The sequence below is a fragment of the Leptinotarsa decemlineata genome, unplaced genomic scaffold, assembly GCF_025532065.1.
Source record: "Leptinotarsa decemlineata unplaced genomic scaffold, Ldec_3_MD MMD2_P_RNA_scaffold_6, whole genome shotgun sequence".
NCBI classification, from domain to species: domain Eukaryota; kingdom Metazoa; phylum Arthropoda; class Insecta; order Coleoptera; family Chrysomelidae; genus Leptinotarsa; species Leptinotarsa decemlineata.
Window position 1 is genome coordinate 12,775,386 of NW_027412533.1, and position 21,867 is coordinate 12,797,252.

General features: G+C 36.3%; 1 protein-coding gene across 1 annotated transcript in view; it reads left to right on the plus strand.

The window, feature by feature from the left end:
• Positions 1 to 424: 424 nt before the first annotated feature.
• The window catches only part of LOC111517530 (fatty acid synthase), a 90,272-nt gene continuing 68,829 nt past the window's right edge, over positions 425 to 21,867 (plus strand). Inside the window, exons 1-6 of the mRNA XM_074170012.1 lie at positions 425 to 578; positions 2,476 to 2,601; positions 5,540 to 5,710; positions 8,788 to 8,992; positions 11,716 to 11,919; positions 17,276 to 17,556. Of these exons, the coding sequence (XP_074026113.1) occupies positions 2,484 to 2,601; positions 5,540 to 5,710; positions 8,788 to 8,992; positions 11,716 to 11,919; positions 17,276 to 17,556 (979 nt within the window). The 5' untranslated portion in view covers positions 425 to 578; positions 2,476 to 2,483. The remainder of the gene's footprint in view (positions 579 to 2,475; positions 2,602 to 5,539; positions 5,711 to 8,787; positions 8,993 to 11,715; positions 11,920 to 17,275; positions 17,557 to 21,867) is intronic.

Genomic DNA, 21,867 nt, shown 5'->3' on the forward strand with positions numbered 1-21,867 from the left:
TGTATGAATATAACTGAAAATTAATAAAAGATTTTTATTATTATTATTATACAAATTCCACAAATCTATGTTTTTTCAGGTTCGTCAAAAAAGTTTTTATCATCCCTGTATGATAAAGTTCATTTTGAAGAGTTATTTTACTAATTCGAGTGTACTATTGCGACTAGAATAAAATGAAATTGTTTAATATGGGTCTGTGTAATATTTTAGAACCTAAAGATGGCAAAAGATTGATATGTACGTTGTTGTTTACAAATGAAAAATATTTCGATTTGAGATAATGGGATGGGAAAATATGCTGCTATTTGATTGAATTGACTAAACTTTTCCAAAAATGGTAATTTGTCTGATGTTTGTTCTATAATGAAGGCAAAGGTCTCTATTGTACGTAAATTTTGACTCGGGGTTCGACCAGGTATATTTGAATTTATTATTTGAAAATATTACCGGTTTTATAACAGTGAGTGTGGTACTACCTATAGCTACCAACGTAACTTTTGCAGGAGAAAATATTCACCAATTCTTAATTTTTTTGTGTAAGTGTGTTTCGGCGAACAACAACCCCTGAAATTCATCTGGTGAGTAAAACAGAGCGATGTACATTGAAAAAGAGAAAAAGAAAAGTCAGATCAAGAATAATGTGTACCTATATACAATTTCAACTGTGTGACTAGAATATTTTTAAAATTTTCATAAATATTTATTTACTCCAGGGGTTCTTAAGCTTCTTTGCAAACCTGAAAGAAGTGATTTTGAAGATATAAAAGCTGAAAGTTTCGCCCTCTAAAAATTTCAAGAACACTCAAAAACATTCTACACTATTCGAAAGCACACCACTTTCCAGAATATCCCGGCACAATGAAAGTTTCTGTTTTCACCTGAAGATATAGGGAGTGGAAGTTTCGCCTTATAGACATTTCTAGAACACTCCAGAACATTGAAAAATGTTGGAGAGCATTCTAAAACATTCCAGAACATCCCGTAACATTCTGGAATGGATATTTATAGGAGACATTTTTTTTAGGAAGAAAGGTTTTTGGTTTCCTACTTTTCCATCATAAAAAAATGTGGGAAATTCTAGTATTTTTTTTATATTACATAGGAGACTGGTGTTTTAGTGAAATGAGTATTGGTTATAAAGTATATATTGTGAAGATTTATAATTATTATCATGAATAATGGCCAAATTGTAAACATTGATGTATATTGTTGATAATTTTCATCAAGTGACTGGTTAGTGTTTTAAGAAGCACTTGCGTCAGACAATTTCGCTGCACGTATACTTATCTATTCTTTTCACACTATCGATAGTCATTTATGATGCAAGGTGATACAGTTCAAGTGACTGATTTGACTTCTCATTGTTTAGGTATAAAGAATTACAGAGTTGAATGAACTGACTATGTTGAAATACCGGGTGGCAAATATTATGGAAAATAAATCAAGTACATACCCTTCGAGGCGTGTTCAATGAAATAAAAGACAATCAGTAAATTTTTCCCAAATAGATATTGAAGTATTACGAACGATGGAGAAATACCTGTTCAAACCTAGTATCCATTGGAGTACCCCAAGGACCTGTACTTGGACGCCTGTTGTACAACATTTGCCTAGCGAAAATGGAAGATACTTTTTTGCAGGTGACACCAAATTCTCCATTGAACCAAACTCGAAAGCCTTAGAAATCTGGGAAGATCTGGAATTTGTTAAAAAATTTGACCAAAAATGACTGAATGAGCTGTACCATATATCGATTCAAACAATCGGAAAATGCAGTATAGGCTAAACATGTTCCCAGACAGGTCAGTTACTTTGCAAAAAGATTGAGGATTTATCGTGATCCCTGACCTGAAATGGTCCAGTCACATCGTGGCTATTTAAGAAAATAACTCCATTTCCTACATGTCGTTCAAAAACATGACCTACATGCCGTACCAATATGGAACTCTTACTTTGTTCATGAAATATATGCCTTTGAATAGGAGATTGAACAAAACTGAGCATATACATGAGTGATCTGGCGTACAAACAAAGATTAATAAAAAATAAAACTGGAACGTTTCGCTTGGAATGAGTCCAAAACAAAAACTTCTCCAATCACCAGAACTATAATACTCTTTGTTTGAAGGTGGTTGGCAGTGTTTCATGGTGAATTTCATTAGTTCGGACTTCCATTGTCTAATATGCTATAATATGATTTGAAATCGCTGAAAAAATAAATAACGTTGAGAATTAAAATGAATTGTTGAAACTAACAATTATATGTATTAGGCAAAAACCCTGAATTGAAATTACAATAAAATAAAAATTAAGCAAAAAATTGAAAATTGAACAATTAAAATGAAATGAAAATAAAAATCAAAAGAACCCATATATTTGCAACAAAACTTCGGGATCCATAATAATTGGGAAGTGACTTTCTTTCCGTTTAATGATTATTCAAAAGATGTATAATGTATTTTTTACATTTTCAAGATTTCAACATGGTGAGTGATGATAAAAAAGGACCTGAAGAAGGATCTGATGGAAAGGCGAACTATAACCTTCTTCAAGGAAAATTATTAACAAGTCCGGCACCTGGAGAAGAAATCGTGATATCAGGTAAATATTTCAGTTTTTCATTCCTGAAAACACCACTATGAGGTGAAGACAAGTTCTGGAAATAAATAACCACATGCGAATAGCAAATATTACTTTCAGTTTACAGTCAACTTTTTTTATAAAAAAACAATTAACCTATATCAAATCATTCAACCTTTCACAAGATGAAATTTTCTTCTGCAGTTAAAAATCAAAGCGTCTATTTCATAAGTTTCACTTGACATAACTGTTTCACGACGCGTTCTATTTATTATTTTGCGAGCTACTGTCTTTGAAAGAGATCTGACGGCTTTCGGAAAAAAACACTTGAGGGTTGAGGGGTGACAAATGTTTCAAAAAAAGTGAAAACTCTGGCAGATATTCAGCTCTATGGAAGAACTTCTTCCGGAAACGCCTCACAAGACACCTACTTACCAAGACACACATTCGTGTGGCCTCGAACAAAACTTGAAATGTATGAAGTTATCAAGAGATAATATAGGTTACTGCCTTATTGGAAATAAAACACAGCTAATGACTTAACTCCTGAAGGCTAACTTTTTCAGTATTCGTTTAATAATTAATTACAAAAATATTGGCTACAGAGAGTACTGAACCTCTTATGGAAACTCACTTCCCAGGTTTTGTCTTTCCTGGAACGACGAACTGGACGGACATACCAACAACACCCTCACAATACGACTAGCAATCTGCTGGTGCAGTAATTGATGAGGATAAGATAAGACGGGCCATATCGGACTTTTCCCCCTTCAAGTCACCAGGACCTGACGGTATAAGACCAGTCCTACTTCAATGGGGAAAAGATGTTCTTATGCCGCACCTGGTGGGAATATTCAGAGCCGCTCTAGCTCCGAGGTATATTACCAGTAAGTGGAGTACGAGTAGTATTTATACCCAAACCAGGTAGGATGGACTACACATTACCAAAAGCATTTCGACCAATTAGTCTTACATCGTTCTTTTTAAAAACTATGGAGAGGCTATGTGTGCGGTACATAAGAGATGAAGTACTAGTTCACAACCCACTTCACCCAAATCAGCATGCATATACTCCGGGAAGGTCTACTGATTTAGCCCTTCACCATGTGGTTGGCAGAATCGAAAGATCATTTGACAACAAAGAATCCACCCTGAGTATATTCATCGATATCGAGGGAGCGTTTGATAAAGCAACCTTCCTAACAATTACCTAGGAATGCACCTCTGGTAGTAGGAGAATGGATACTCAAGATGCTCTCTAGTAGAGAATAAGTATCAATGTAGAAGACATCACAGTGAGAGGACTGGTCATGAGGGGATGTCCACCCCTTCTTTGAAATATAGTTCTGGATACCCTAATTAATTACCTCAACAATAATGGATTCTACACAATTGCATATGCAGATGACATAGTTATCATGCAGAGAGGCAAATTTGTGAACACACTGTGCGATAGAGCGCAGGATGGGCTCAAATTAATAGAAACATGGTGTAAGGAACACTCACTGTCGATCAATCCCAAGAAGACTGAGATGGTCGTTTTTACCAGGAAAAGAAGTTTATCGGGCTTAAAACCTCCCGAAATCTTCGAAAGCAAAATAAACTTCTCTGAAGAGGTGACACACCTTGGTACTATCCTCGACAGAAAGCTAACATGGAACTCTCACCTACAGAGTAGAGCAAAAAGAGCATATGTGGCTTATGAGTAGTTGGACGCGCATGGGGTCTTTTTCCTCATGTGGTCACCTGGAGCTACACTATAATAATAAGACCTATGTTAACGTACGGAGCCATTGCATGGGGACAGAAAGTTCTACAAGCAACGGTCATCCAAAAATTATATCAAATTCAGCGATTGGCTTATTTAAACATCATAGGAGCCATGAGAACAACACCAACCGCGGCAATGGAATTAATTACTGGTCCGATCCCTCTGTACCTGTATGTTAAGGATGCGTTAATGGCCATGTTACGATTGCGCACGGCTGGTGTAAACCTCGAAGTAGGAATGGGTCAATTGAGGCTGAGCCTCTGGTGAGAAGCGATTACTGCGCAACATCTGCTGCAGGCAACCAGTGATGCAATTGAACCCAAATTTGTGTTTAATAAATCCTATAAAACATAAATAAAACAGAACACAGAGTCAGATGCTAAAAATGCAATACGCATATATACAGACGGCTTAAAAACCAAAAAAGGCTCAGGATATGGAATCTATCCCAATCGCCACAAAAGAAATAACCAGGTAAGGAATTTCTGGCAAAAACATAACAATCTGCACTGATAGCAGACAAGCCCTATTAGCCTTGCAGAGACAACGTGTTACGTCAGGGCTAGTACTAGAGTACCACTAAGATTCAGCCAAAGCCTCGTTAGATAATAACATCATCCTGAGGTAAATTAAAGGGCACGACAGGAGTAAAGGTAATCGCTTTGCCGACTTTTCAGCCAAGGAAGCGGCTGGTCTAAGAATTTTAGAACCCAGTGGCACCTACGGCCTGATGACTTCGACAATTGCGGAACTAGCGAAAAGTCACACCCATGCTCAATCCCTAAAGAGATGGGATGAAATCAAATGATGACCATTTATGGTCACCATTTGTGACCTTTTATTCAAATAGGACCATATCATAAAAAGTAATTCATACCGACTTATCGTCAATAAGAGAGTGTGTGTTCGGCGAGTCTTGGCCTACATCTGCCGATATGGAGGAGATGTTTCCCAGAGACCTGTCCACCTTCCTGGAAAGGACAGGATGGACGAAGACCTAGGAGCACAACTCCTTGGGAGGATGAACAATGGGTCACATGTGGCCCAAGTGCTGTGAGTGTACACTCCTCCGTATCCTACAGATACAGATTGGCTACAGTATTGTAAAATGTAATTTTCATTATTATAAATGTTGGGTATAATTGACAGTTGGCTTTTTCTTGAATTGACAATACGATCACATTCTAGGAGCTGCTGGTGCGTTTCCTGCCTCTCGAACAATCGAAGAATTCAAAAATAATCTAATGAATAAAGTTACTATGGTAACTCCAAATAGAAGATGGGGAAACATTCATGCTGAAATACCACTCTGTTCTGGAACTTTACCGGTAATCGAAACTTTTGATGCGGGTTTCTTTGGTGAGTCGATTAAACTATAAGGAACTAAATTCTCAGAAATGTTATTGCATTAAAACGAAAACATTTGATTCTGAATATTTTATCATAATTTTTTCTCATCTGTTCAGTATAATTTTCGTACGCCACTGTAAGAGACAGATTAAGGAAAAAAACTCAGTCAGTCATTTCTGAGAATTTAGTGCCCACTATTTTGAAATTATAATATAATACAGTACTGTTTTGATACCTATACGAATACCTATTACGGGTTTAAGGGCATTTTCGTTCAATAAAAAAACTTTTTGAGCAAAAGTATTTTATAACGACTACCGAGATTTACCTATTTTGTAGAAAAATATTTTTTTCTAGTCAAGATCATGTTACTGCTATAATCAGCAAACCATATTTTGCCCTGAACAGAAAAATGCATTAATGGAAAAGTAATTTGGCACTACTCGGAAATAAAATGTTATTCATAAAAAAAATCATTTGTTCCATACGAAAAATACCTATATAGGGCGTTCCAACGAAAACTTGACACCCCTATAAGTCAGAAACGGTCGTGTAATCGAAAATTTCAAAGAACACGTCAATTTTTATTTCTAGGGGGACTAATTCTGATATGGAAATAATTTCCGAATCTTCACCCCACTGCGGTCAGCAACTACCCCCCTATTTTTTCAATGGCATGGGGTGTCGAGTGATACATCATTTGAAAGGTCTTTTGTCTCTCTATTACATCTGTAATTTTTTTTCGGAATTGGTTCATTCGTTATTGAGAAATCAGATGTTGAATGTTTCATTTAAGAAAAAACAGAAAATTCGCTGTCGTTCATTTTAATGCGGAAATCAACAACAAATAATATCAGTGGAAACAAAATTAACGGATGAATTGTTCGAAATGACCTCCACCTAGTTCCATACAATAATACAGTCTACTCTCGAAAGCGTTCCGTACATTATTCAAGATGTCCGGAGTCAGCAATCAGCATTCCCGAACAATTTTCAGTCGCAGGTTTTCTAGATTTGTAGGCTTAGTACACTTTTGACTTCAGGTGTCCCCACAGAAAGAATTCCATCGGAGTGAGATCAGGTGATCAAGCTGGCCACTCCACTGGACACTTTCTGCCGATCCAACTCATTGAAAAACGTTCGTCCAAAAATTGTCTCACTCGAACATCGTGGGGGTGCATCATCCTGCAGGAATGTTATTTCATTTTCTACTAAATTGTCATCATTTTTAAAAATTTGTGTAGTCATAGGATCTACTCTTGTAATATATTTAAGTATGCGTCTCCATTGAGATTACCTTCAATGAAGAATGGTCCAACAATATGATTATCAAGAATGCCGGCCCAGACATTCATTTTTTGTGAATGTGTTTCCATCACCAAATGAGGATTCACGTCGCTTCGGTAACGACAATTATGTCTATTCACTTCACCATTCAACATGACAGAACTTTCATCTGAAAAACATGTATAATAGGTTTGGTTCATTGGTAAATTTCTCGCTGAACACCTCACAAACCTGAAGTCGACGATCAGTATCATCTTCGTTTAATTCCTGAACTAGCCTTATTTTGAAAGCATGGAAGTTGTAGGCTTTTAAAATCCGAAAAACATTAGTAGCTGATACACCAGACGCTCTAACTACTTGTCTGATGAATTGTCGATTATCCATTTCTGACAGGATGGGATACTTCATGTTTTCTATTGTGAACAGAACCTGAAGTTCGAAACTTATAAATTAATTGTTTAACGTATTGATGACTCAGGTTGTGGTCTGGATGATTCGTATTATAAATTCTTGCAGCAGTTTTAGCACATTAATTATTTGGATGATTGGTTTCAACAATTTCAATTTTTTCTCCAGTAGAATAAACCATGTTGAAACACAGTGAACAAGAATGACTGAATAATAATTCGTGAAGAAGTGACAGTGGCCAACTATCTACTTTTTGTTCTGCGACAACTAGATTCAACAAAAACTACCAGTGCAGAAAAAACTAACAGTGTCGTCCATTTCAAAACGTTTACTACTAATTAAATAAATCCAACAAATCTAGAGGACCTGCTTCAAAGAATAGTTCGGGAATGTCGATTTATGACTCCGGACATCTTCAATAATGTAAGGAACGCTTTCGAAAGTAGACTGTATTATTGTATGGAACTGGATGAAAGTCATTTTGAACACTTTATCCGTTGATTTTGTGTTACCATTGTTATTACTTCTGTTGATTTCCTCAATAAAATGCGCGATAACGAACGAAACGTTCAACATTTAATTTCTCAATAACGAATAAACCAATTTCGAAAAAAATTACAGAAGTAATAGAGGAATGAAAGATCTTTCAAATGATGTATCACTCGACCTCCATACGCCATTGAAAAAAATAGGAGGGTAGCTAGTACCGGAGGGGCGGTGAAGTTTCGGGTATGATATCCATATCAGAATTAGTTTCCCTAGAAATAAAAATTGACGTGTTCTGTGATATTTTCGATAACACGTCCATTTTTGTTAAACAGGGAGGTCAATATTTCGTTGGAACGCCCTGTATATTTCAAATAAATGAGATATGTATTCCCAACTGAACTGTGTTTTCTGCAAAAATAGCCTAAAAACTTGGTTCACTTTCGGTAGATGAAATTTCGTATAAAATCATGGGGCCAAACTATAAAATTACACTACACCACTGCAATTACTAAAGTTATTATCAGGATATGTGAAACTTTTGTGATTAGATAAACCAGTTCCAGCTAACTTTCATTAATGAATAATATTGTTGTTCAAAATGGGACAAGATCAATTAACTTGTAAGGAATCACACGTCAAAAGGTAAGACCTCGTTAGTCCTTAGCTCGCACAAGTTTCTCAACTTCTGAGAATTGTCGTGTATGGGGGCGACAGCTGATTAACGGAAAAAGAGATTTTAAACAGATTTTTTGAACAAATCAGAAACTGGTAATTTATTATATTTTTGAATTTCCTCTTTGATTTCCTGTTGACTTCTCATCAGTGACATTCTAACAAAATTGTAAAAAAAAATAGTTTTTTCCAGAAATATTTTATAAATTATTTGATTTTAAAATACACAGGAATTCATGAAAGACTAGGGCAATGGCAGGACACAATGAGTAGATTGATTTTGGAAAAAACAATGGAGGCTATTTTCGACGCTGGACTTCATCCCAGTGAGTTGGAGAATACTAAAACCGGAGTATTTATTGGAACATGTTTCAGTGAAAGTGAAAAAACAATATTTTTTGATCAACAGTTACCACAGAGATATGGCTTTCTTGGGTAAGTGTTTTGATATTCGTTGCATCAGTAGATTGTTAGTCTAGTTGCTAGAATTCATACAATGAATAACTACATAAGATAGAATTGGTCGATACTTCAAAATACTTCACAGAATTGCAAAAAAAGATATAATAACGTGTACAATCAAGCACGAGGAAGATATTTTATATTGATACAAACTGCCGTTTTGTAAACTGTTTCGTGAAAATCTCACAATGAAGTGTTTTTGATCAAATAACTCGTAAACATTTTCTCATCACAACTAATGATTTTTATTGTTTGTTTTGCATATGTCGCATTCAATATAACAAATGAAAATAGTTTTGTTTCGTCTACAAAAAATAAATAATGAATACACCTTATTAGTCATTTGAAACCTAAAACTACTATTTTATAAATGTTACAAAACCTTGTTTCGAATATCCTAAATTGATTGAATCATTGAATAAATTTCATATTGAAACATAATCGAAAAGTTATGGGTGGAAAAATGTGGTGAAGGGTTAGTGACTTTCGATGGATTAAAGATGTTTCGAAAGATACGTATATCTGCTCCAACCATTTTTACGAGTTTCAGTTAGCTAATTCATAATTATTGGTATCTTCGAAAATATGACCTTAAGTTTATCTTCAAAATTTAAATTCCTCATATTGCCAACATTTGTTATTGGTGATCAATTTCTATTTTGATTTCAAAATTTCTATGCTAGTGGTGAAAATGAATTGTCATAGTTTATTGAGATAATTTCAGTCACTAATAGGTTGATAAGAACAGATAATATAGGAATTGAGCTATATAATGCCTTATCTGTCGAAGTTCGTAACTTGCCATTCAGAAGATTCAAAAACTTATTGAAGACAATGTTAACTAAACATCCTTTATATGAAATTGATCAATTTTTCGAAGTTATTCAAGAAGAAAGAGACACTTTTGTGGTCACCTCCCGAACTTTTACTCAACTTTGAATATATATATATATATATATATATATATATATATATATATATATATATATATATATATATATATGTATATGTATAATATGTATATATATATATATATATATACATAGATATATATATATATATATATATATATATATATATATATATATATATATATATATATATATAATACGTTAGATATGTGATTTATAATTTGTAAAGCTCGTCCTACGAGAGGACTATTTGTAATTTGGTGGACAAATTTTAGTCCACTGGTTCAGTAAACGATTGACCATTTCCCGTTCGTCGACAAAACGTAAGATCGGCTGAAAATATTGCCGCTATCTGTGAGAGTGTGCAGGAGAATCCGAGGTGGTCTATTTCGTGTCGCTCACAAAAACTCGGCCTTTTGCAGACCACAATTTGGCAAATTTTGTGTTGTGAGTTGGGCCTGCACCCAGGAACTGAAGGTATACCAACATAGACAACGACGTGTGTTCGCTGAATAGGCCCTGGAGCAGTTGGCAACAGGCCCTAATTTTCATCGAAAAATCTTCTTCAGATATGAGGCCTATTTCTTGATTATTGGGTATGCTAACAAACAAAATTGTCTAATTTGGGATGATACCAATCCACATGAGATCCAAGAGCGCCCAATGCTCCCCGAAAAAGTCACTGTTTGGTATGAATTTTAGGCTAGCGACGACATCGGTCCATATTTCTTTGAGAAAAAAAAATTTGATGATATGCACACCAACGACCTGTGGTTTCAACTTGATGGCGCTACGTGCCACACATCTCATGTGCCACATTGGATATTCTGCACGAACAATTCAAGGGTACGGTCATCTCACGTGGACGTGATGTGAACTGGCCATTGTGATCGTGCGATTTGAGCCCGTTAGACTTTTTCTTGTGGGGTTTTCTTAAGCGACAAATCACAGCGGACTTTAAAGCCAACATGAATCATGTCATCGGTCGATTTCAGTCTGATTTATGCGCCAGAGTCATATAAAATTGGAAGTTTCTGATGCGCCCCACCCAGAGAAGCCGTGGCGGACATTTGAACAATTTTATATTTCACAAATAATGACATGAAAAGGTCCTTCAAACGAATAAAAAACACACACTTTGTTTTCATTTCATTTGAAGAGAAGAAGCGCCTAATGAAAGACTCTATACAAGAGACCGAAATAGAAAGCGTCCTACGCACTCGTGGGTTTACTCGTATCATGCTGGCTGCTCTCATGATATTGCAGTGTTTGAGTTGAAAATGTAAGAATATCTTGCGTTTTTTTTTTGTCGATAATTATAGGACAAATGCCTGTCGTGAAGCACCAGTACAAAATATAACTTATTAAACGATGTATGACGCAACATTTCTCTTACATTTGGGAATAATGAGCTTAATTTATATTAAGGTTTCTTATAAATGGAAACGAATATTTAAAATATCATTCGAAGAAAATACCACTACAAAATACAGAACAAAGAATATATAGAACATGAGCATCCAGAGACTAAATACAACAAAAGGCTACTTTTAATTCATAACAGTTGTAAGTACAAAATTGATTGAATACAAAAGATGTATAACATAAGCATAAGTTCTAGAAAAAAGTATCGGAGTCGAACCCAATTCAATTTGTGGATAAACCAATTTGACTTGGTTTTTTTGGTATTCAATTTTTTCCTTTCTCTTTATACACTTTCTGTAACAGAGTGTATATCTGTCATAAATTAAGTAATATCTGTCTAACAATTATTTTTATTTACAGAGTTTCCAGAAATATGTTGGCTCATAGGATTAGTTATCACCTCAAACTGAAAGGGCCCTCGTTCGTAACAGATACAGCCTGCAGTAGTTCTTTGTATGCTCTCGAACATGCATTCCGGTCACTGAGGCTGGGCGAGGTTGATACCGCAATCGTGGGAGGAATTAATTTGTGTTTGCATCCTCTTGTTTCTCTGCAGTTTGCTAGGTGAGTCGAATATTTATGTTAGATATTGAATTTACCTTTATTGATAATAAAAATATTCATATACCATTCAAAAAGTTTTTTTTCCACTAACACGGCTTCTGATTAAGAAAATCCACCATAACTGCCATCACAATAGGGAATTTGACTGCCGATCACAGGATCTTGTTAAATAAAATGTATTCGTATGGCATTAAGGGTATGCCTTCAATTAGATTGAGCCTTTTACTAAAAACAGAAAACAGTTTGTTTCAGTAGGTATATATTCAAATCCAGAACTCAAATTTTGGAAATTGTTCTGACATTGAAATAAATGCCACCAACAGCCAACTAACCTCAAAATTATCATCTATTACATATTTGATAAGAAATCTCGAAATGATTTTGACCAGTGAACAAATATTGAATTATTACCATGGCCATGTAGACGATATTTGTCGTGGAGTTTTTAGCTTCTGGCAAAACGAATATCGTCCGAAAAGAGGAGGAGAAACGGATAAAATATCGAGATGTTCTCTTCGAACTCCGCAGACTCTATCCTGACCACTCTGTCAAGATGGTTGTTCTGATTATTGGAGTCCTTAGATTGATGCCCTCTCTACTCTCGAATCTTAAAACCATATCGGCCTGCCGCACTAAGGCAGAAATCTTAGCCGGGCAGATGCAAAAGGCTGTCATTCTTGACTCACTGCGCTTGCTCAGGGCACATGATTCTCGGATCCAATGATCACTTACCCCACGGTGTGGGGAGTGGTGGTTGGTTGATAATGTTGGCGCAAACTCCCGAATGTATCGAGGTTTCGGAGGATAGGGCCTGACCAGCGTATACATTAATAATTATAATAATGGCCACTAACACCATTGGCCTTTGGTGAGTTGCACCACCACTTACCCGAGTAACTGGTGTAAAACCGGACCGGTAGCCAAGGCGCACCCGGGAAGGTGAACTCTATTCTCCTTCCGGTGCCGGTTCCTAGTAATCGAGGAAGGGGCCCCCACAATCAACCCGCCCGGAGGGGTCAAAGGTAAGGTGGTGGGGTCCAAAACGATGATTTGCCTACCGATGACAACCTTGGCAATGACAACGGACGCGGACGCTTTCAGTGGACGCATGAGCTAAGAGATAGCCTTATGCATTGCTACGAGAGTAGTGAGCCCGCGCGAAGAGGAGGCATGGCGAGATTGCATGCTCTGTGGTGTGAAACACATCTGGAGCATGCCGCCTTTTCCGCCCAAAATCTTAGGGGATAACGTATCCTATCTTCGGCTGCAGGGCTATATAGATCCTTCCCAGCCTGCTAACGAAGTGGTAGAAGTGACAGTTCTACCATCCGTTGGCACGGCTAGAGAGGAGACTCGCACCATACCACCAATGGAGTTGATCAGAACACGCAGATGCTCCACAGAATCAGGCCCTTGAAGCCACAAGAACTGGCTTTGTTTGGATGTGGAGGTTCATAGTATTCCAACAGAAGAGGCTGACATCTGGCAAATCAACACCGTCGTATATAGCTTCGTAAATTTCTATCCAAATCGGAAGGACAAAATCCTGGCCTTGCGATTCGGAAGATTGAACGGCGTATACAATATGCGTCCAATGTGTGATGGATTACAGGGCCGCCAACGGGCCTTTCACACCCGCAGTACGGCGAATAGTCACCAAACTACGACGTATCCATCACACTTTATGTCAAGGCGTGCTGGTGACCACCAAACAGCACTGCCTTGATAGGAGACGAATGCTAGTGGCTGCTAAGAAGTTACTAGTGGGGCGAGCGAGAAGTATCTCGAAAAACCTTAGGTTCCGTGATAAATATCGCTTATTCTAAGAGCCTCCACGTGTTGTGGATAATCCGCCGACTGCTGATCAGGTAATAATAATAATAAGTTTATTTACAAAAAAAATGTTACTACATAATCAACACTAGAATTAATTGATATTGAGATGTAAATAAACGTGGAATTCCCACTAAAACTAAAGTTGCGCGTGGTAGGAAATCTTGGGATATCCTGGAAGGATATCTATGAAAACCCGCAGCCACTCAACTTAGATACCCCGGCCCTAGTGCAGTTCGAAGCTTTCAACAGAGAGAGAGACAAGTGCAGAATTTATTGGAACTATTCCTTCCTCACCCTCAGGCTCATACAATCTAATAAGCCTGATGTAGTCCTTCTCGACCACCAGTGGAGTTTTCAGCTCCTGGCGAGACGAATATCTTCCGAAAAAGGAAGATGAAATATCGAGATTTTCCCTTCGAACTGCGCAGACTCTATCCAGACCACTCTGTCAAGATGGTTGTTCCGATTATTGGAGTCCTTGGAATGACGTCCTCTCTACTCTGGAATCTTAAAATCATGCCGGCTTGCCGCATTAAGGCAGAAATCTTAGCCGGACAGATGCAGAAGGCGGACAGAGCATTCTTGGCTCACTGGGATTGGTCAGGGTACATAATTCTCAGGCCAATGATCAATCACCCCACGGTGTGAGGGGTGGTCGTTGGTTGATAATGCTGGCGCGCCCCCTCCCTGAATGTATCGGGGCTTCGGGGGATAGGGCATGATCATCGCATACTACGGTAAAAAATAATGATAATAATAATAATAATAATTCGTCTTTATTTTCCCTCTGTACATAAAATAGGCGAAGTTTAGCCTAAGGCTATCCTAACACTTAACCTAAGTTGTACAATTGAATAGTAATGTATTACAAAAGCATTCTTATTAAAATACAAAATATGTTCATGAAATAGTGATCTACTATAATACCACAGTTATCAAAACCTCTAAAATAGTAAATAATTTGTAAGTAATGGGTTTATTATATAATTTATCCTGACTGTTTGACAGCTAAATAGGTGAAAGATTTCTGAAAGAGGGCTGAAAAATGATGTGGTACATGCAAATAATATTTGTTCCTTACATCTAATGAAGGCAGAATCGACCTGTATAGAGTCGAAGGAATTTTGCATTTCATCATTTTATACAGTAATAAAACATAAATTATACTGTCTACGGTTAGACATTGTCAACATCTCCATAAATGAATCTCGAAAGAACCAAATTTACGTATCGATTGATTCAAGCAATGCCTATGGGCATAAATCGACCTCAAACTATTGTTATTGGTTTACTTTTGTTTCTTATGAATGTTGTTGGGCGCCGACTAGCTCCGGAGTTTTGATTGAATAACAATACAGAAATTCGGTTTATTTTTAATCAAACAGTGTGAACGCCATTTCACAATTGTCTCGAATTACTTCCCGAATGCCATCAAACACCGACTGTTATCCAAGGGTCCGCTACCTGCTTCGCATGGGTAGGGTTCACAAAAAACTATACGGCGTTGCCGAACGCGGTTTCGCAAGAATATTGAAAAGCATAATGTAAGTAATTTAACTAAGGGCAACACTAAAACACGCCCCCCCTCTAGAATGGGTTCACGACTGTTTGATTTTTTTCTTTATTAAACAACAAACGCAAATCAAAATGTTTCAGACCCTAGTTACAAAACGTGAATTGAACAACAATAAAAAAAAGTTTTCAATTTCAATTAACATTAGAACAAAACATCTATCATCAACACCTTATGTCCTTTTCATTCTGGTTCATTAAAAACATTTTCACTAAATATATCTTTGGTTTATAAAAAGCTTCACCAATACTAGTAAGTTATCGTCACAAGAATGGCAATAATCCTAATTGCCACAAATAGCGGAGCAATTGACACAACATGGAATGGATAATTGTAACTGATAATAGTAAATTTTCACATAGTAGAATAATTTTTCACATTCAACGGTATGTTGTCACATATTAGGAACATTGTGGTCATATCTGGGGAAAACGTTGTCTGTATATCCATCTAACAACCGAGGTATGGCTGGGGAGATTCAACTTATCCATTTGATTCACCAATAACTTACGTCAGCTCATCCGTCTGGCGAAAGTAGCATACTTTAGTCGCAACTCGGGACAGCACACACTTGTGCTGTATAGGAAGGCAACTCCAATGGAAAGGACTTTGTAATATTACTCCGGTACTATTACTCCGATCTTCATCTTCTAGGGTGGTAACCATTCAGATTACTGGGATAACTCATCGTCCGATGAAAAGTTATCCTGGAGAGACGGGTAAAAACAGTGGTAGTTATTCTCAATTTCGGGGTCATGGTCATCATAGGTCATCTGTATGTCACTTTGGGTAATATTGTCGTCAATATCGGAAAGAAGTTCACTGGAGATCTCGACATCTTGAGGTAAGACTTCGTCTTCGTGATGGGAACTATCTTCATTCAGAAGTTCATCTTCAGTGTCCGTTGTCGCCGAAGGAAGACGACGGATGTTGTTTACATGGAACTTTAGATGAATTCCATCACGAATTATGGTGTAGACGTTGTGGGAGTGTTTCTGTACCACCTCACAAGGGCCGACCCAAATCGGATGGAAAGCATTGTCAGAACAGGCCTAGTTTCTCGAGTCATCACTTGCTCTCCTGGTTCGTAAGTAGGGGGTTTCGTTTCCTTCTTCTGTGCGTAACGGGACTGGTAACCGTAACCGAAATGTATTTCGCATTACAATTCAACACTCCACCTCTTGTCTGGCGGTCCAATCTGAAAAATTTGTATCCGGAAATGAAAATTATATTACTGTCGATGGCATTATTTAGCCATGTTTCAGAAATACCCACGGTATCGTAGTGACTTGAAACTTTTCCAATATTTGACATGACCCGAGGATTGGAAAATTCTTAAATTCAAATCGTGTTGTCACATGGTGCCAAAATAATGATTTGTCATCCAATATTTCCAAAAGCAACATAGGGTTATCTTCCAATCTTCAAAAAAACAATGACTCAAAATATATAGTTCTTCTTCGTGAACTAAAATACTACAACGGATTGGTGTGAATTTTCTAAACATGGAACTGTACTTAAATGGTCTTTATTTTATTCATCAACTAATATTTTGGAACTCCATTGACTTTCTGCCCTACATATTCATTTCACCTTTCACGAAAGGGAAAAATATTTTTAGGATATTTTAGAGGTCAGACTTACATTCGAAAGACATTTGATCGCATTTTGAAAAATTGTGAATCTGATGCTTTTACTTCAAATATATTGATAAATTGACAAAATTTATATTTTTAAACTACACATAATTGATGCACAAACTGAGAAAAATATATTTTCTGAGTCATCCACTTTCTGTAGGGAAAGTAGATCTATGGTTGTGTGGTTCTCAACCACACAACCACAGAAAAAAAGAAGTATTTCAAACTTGACAACTGAAATTGTTCATAACTTTAAAAATTCTAAAGTAAGGCTTCTGCCGGAAATTTTCATTTCGAATACTTTCAGGTTGGGAGTACTGAGTATTGACGGAAGTTGTAAAGTTTTTGATGAAGCTGCTAATGGCTATGCCAGATCCGAAACTGCTGGTATTCTGATTTTACAAAAAGCCAAAGTCGCCAAAAGAAAGTATGCAGAAATCATTCACGTGAAGACGAATTGTGATGGATTCAAAGAGAATGGGATAACCTTTCCTTCAAAAATTGCACAGCAGACGTTATTAGAAGAATTCTATGAAGAATGTGGTGTTGACCGTTACAGTTTGAGTTACCTTGAAGCTCATGGAACAGGTGATTTTTCATATTATATTCGAAACTGAAGAGACATATTCAATTTATTTCTTCATCGGTAATTTACAAATTTATTGATCGATGTGTAAGAGATACCTATTCTAAAAGCTCATCATCTGTAAATTTTTCTAGTCTGGTTCACAACTACATCTTATCGAAAACCTGACTTCTCACATCAAAAATTATCTAGACATCAAGGTGTCATTTGATTTATAATAGTAGGTACCTAAAAACTTTAATACTTTTGAAAAAGGGTTGGCAAAAATTGAGAAACTTATAAACTATCAACCGAAAAATAATTGGTTTGGTTTGTTGCAAACATGTCAAAAACTATCTAACATATCGGAAATTTGCAAAAAAAAAATATCTGAACGACACCGATAATATGTATGAATAAACGATTTTCTGATATTTGGTACACATTTAGTTTTGATGACAATACAATTCAATTAGGTAATTATGTATCATTGTGAATCCATTTCGAAGCAGCTACGGAGCCGCAGCTACGAAATAGCAAATAACATATTTTTCACAACTACCTTAATAGGACGGCTGAAAGAAGGATGTTACCTTAATTTTGTCATGGGCTCCCACTGTCCACAAAATGTAAGGCAACACTGTAGACCACGCTGTTGTGTACATGGGCGAGAAATTGTTTAAATAAGAACAATCATACAAGGCCCTAAGTCGAGAAAATTTTTTGGAAGGTTTATGTATTGAGGAGTAAGATTGCAACACATTGTCGGAAAATGAACCTTGTAATACCGATGCACTTCAATACTGCAACTAAAATATTGAAAATAAAATAAGTATTAAATTGAAATATCTGACAGAACAACAACTGTCAACTCTGTTTATTCTTTTCTACATTAACATTTTGAATCAATTAACACAAAAACATTAAAACAAAACCGAACATTCTTCCCCCTCAAGAGTGTACAACATCATGTGCTGAGGTCTGGCTTACTTCTAGTAGTGGCATTTTACATAGTTTTGTGATTGGACGCTGGTAAACACCAGTCTTCGTTTTTACATCAACGACTCCCACTTGATTGTTTCTAGGATGGGTCGCAATAATTTTTTCCAAGGGGTCAGTTATTCCTCAGAAATCTGTTATCGATTACTATTACATCTCCTGGTAGGAATGCATTGCCTTTTCCCAGCCATTTTGTTCTTTTCGTCAAAGTAGGTAGGTATTCTCGCTTCCAAAAATTGTCATCAATCTTTTGAGAATACCTCCATTGCTTTTCCAAATCAATTTTTTCGTCGAAAATCCCTGGTGATTTAGCCAAGCTTGATGTTCCAATAAGGACATGGTTTGATGTAATACTCTCTGGATCTTCTGAATTTATTGATACGTATGTAAGTGGTCGACTATTCACTATGTTCTCCGTTTCGGCCATCAGAGTTGGTAGTACTTTCGGCTTTTTCTTCAACGTTATTTTCAAAGACTGTTTTACAGCACGCACCATTCTCTCCCTGGCTCCTCCCACATGTGGGCTCGCAGAACAAATGAATTTCCAACGTATGTTTCTCGGAATCATTTTTCTTTATTAGTTCGCCATCAATATTTTTCAGCGACTCTTTCAGTTCTTTTTCGGTAACTTTCATGTTCGATCCAATATTACTCATTATCAATTCCGGTTCTCCACCTCTTGCAATGAAGCATCTTACGGCCAATGAGCAGGAATCAGTTGATGAAGATTCAGCAATTTCAATGTGGATCGCTCTAACAGACAAACACGTGAACACGATACCGTATCTTTTTTCTGTTCTCCTACCAATACGTACTAGAAAAGGTCCAAAATAGTCCATTCCCTCAAAATAGAATTGCATTAATGGTCTTTTCAGGTGACATTCCGTAAGCTGACCCATTTCAGACACTTCAGGGTTAGCTTTTCGTACTCTACAGAAATTACAGTTCGTCGTGATTTTGTTGACTGTTCGTCTTATCTGGGGAATCCAGTATTTTTGTCGCAGCTCGTTGATTACCAGTTCTCTTCTCCGGTGTCCATGTTTCTAATGAAAATGTCCAATCAAAAGCTGGGTATATTTGTGTTTGCTGTCTAGAATTATAGGATGTTTTGTTTCCTCGTATAGTTCTGTCGAAAAATCTGTTCTGCCTCCAACTCTCAATAAGCCGTCTCTGAATATAACAGAGAACTGAAGTAATCTAATGGAGTTTGAAATTATTTTACCTTTCAATGAGACATACTCTTCTGCAAAACTGTCTATCTTTTTAAACCAAATTTGTTCAGCTTCAAATTTTTCCCCCATGGTAATTCCTTTTTTTCATCTATTCCTCTTGCAGTACATACTGTAGGGTCCATTTCTTAAAGTTATTTTGGTTTGGTAAATAATCTTTGGAAATTACGAACGTTATTTCTGGAATACTCCGTGGTGTCTTCTCGAATTCTTCTTTCGATCAAAATTCTTCATCGAAATATAAAAACTCGGGGCCTTCAAACCATCTAGAATTTTCAAACTTCAATTCTTTCATATCTCTTGTAGCCTCATTAGCAACATTCATTGTGGTTGGAATACAACGTCATTGACTGATTTTGGAATTTTCTCTTATTTCTTCAGTCCTACGGGAAACGTAACTCGATATTTTAATATTTTCATTTCTGATCCTCTGAAAATTCGAACGAAAATGAGTTTTCTCTATACACATAGTGTGCTCCTGAATAACTTTATTTGTTAAACGAGTAGCAAATAATGCTGCTTGAAGCTCCTAATTTGGAATGCTCAGTTCCTTTTTTTTATTAACACGCTTTTATTAGCTTCACCTGTATGTATGTATGTATGTATGTATGTATGTATGTATGTATGAATGTATGTTTGTTTGTTTGTCAGTTGTTTGTAAGTCTCCTTTTCATTTCATATTTTTTTCCGTTTGAATGCTCGAGATCTGTATTAGACAGAATTATTGACATTATTGCTTGATCTATTTGCGGGCAGGTGGCGCTGTACGGAACCCCCCCTTGATATATCGACATTGTTTGATCTATTCGCGGGCAGATGGCGCAGTACGTAACTCTTTGATATAATTCGAACTCTACATGAATTTTTTCATTTGAAAAAAGAATTTTTTTATTAACACGCGCGCCTGTTGCCTCATTTGTAACTATCCTTTGCGCACTTGCTGCCTTCCTTGGGTTTGGTAGCTGATTTTCAGGCTCCCTCTTCGGTATCGGAAAATATCAATGGTCATTTTTTTAAACAATATATGGCTGATTGATCCCAAAGTTTAGATAAAATAAATATATTTTAAAAAAACTAAAAAACACCCTTTTATAGCACACGAAACTGAAAAAATGAAAAATAAATATAGTTTAAGAAACTAACAAACACGCTTTTAAAGAACTAAAAAGTTGAAAATATTTTTTTTAATAAGCTCAAAACACCAACGAAAAAAAAATACTAGTATAATTGTGAAAAAAGCGTGGGCGCTTTGTGCCATATTTTTTGTATATCAAGCGCCAGTCGCTTTTTTCACAATAATACTAGTATTTTTCGTTCGTTATTGTTTTAAGCGTATTTAAAAAAGAAAATTTAAACTTTTTAGTTCGATGTTCTTTAAAAGTGTTTTTGTTAGTTTTTTAAACTATATTTATTAGTCTTTGATGTTACCAATATTATTTTCTTTTCGTTAACATTCGAAAATCGGAAATAACTGAAGATGTAATGGCTTGTTGGCTGGCATCGTAGGAATCTTCACGGTTTTTCAGTTAGCACCTCAGAATTCTAAGGTTTTTCGCCTGCTGCAGGTTTTCTAAACATCTCAACCACTTCTTCTTGAGGTGTTCTGATATTTTTTCGTCTATTGTTTTCACTGTTTCCTATGTGAATTTCACTTCTGATCATTAGATTCCTCAAAAGGCCTAAAGGATCATAGGCCGACATAATTATTTTCAAAACTTCTCTTTTTGTGGGTATTTCCTTATTTTCCGCAAAAAAAAATAAATTTTATGATAATTCAAAGAAAATGATAAATTGTCTTCTACTAGGGACTAACCTAGAACCCATTGTAGTTCAATATATTCGTCATTTATGTTGGATTTCAAATTTTCTGGTATACTTTTCAATAATTCTAGCGAATTACTCGTCCAGTACCGTATATTGAAACCTCCTTTCTGAAGGATTCCAATTTTGTCTTCTACAAATTTCTTGGCTTTTTCTTTATCCGCTACACTGTCTAAATAGTCATCCATAAAATGTTTTTAAGGCATTTACAACTACAGGAAAATCATTCTTAACTGTTGAGCATTTTAGTTTCATATATATTGAGCACAAAATAGGGAGGAAACG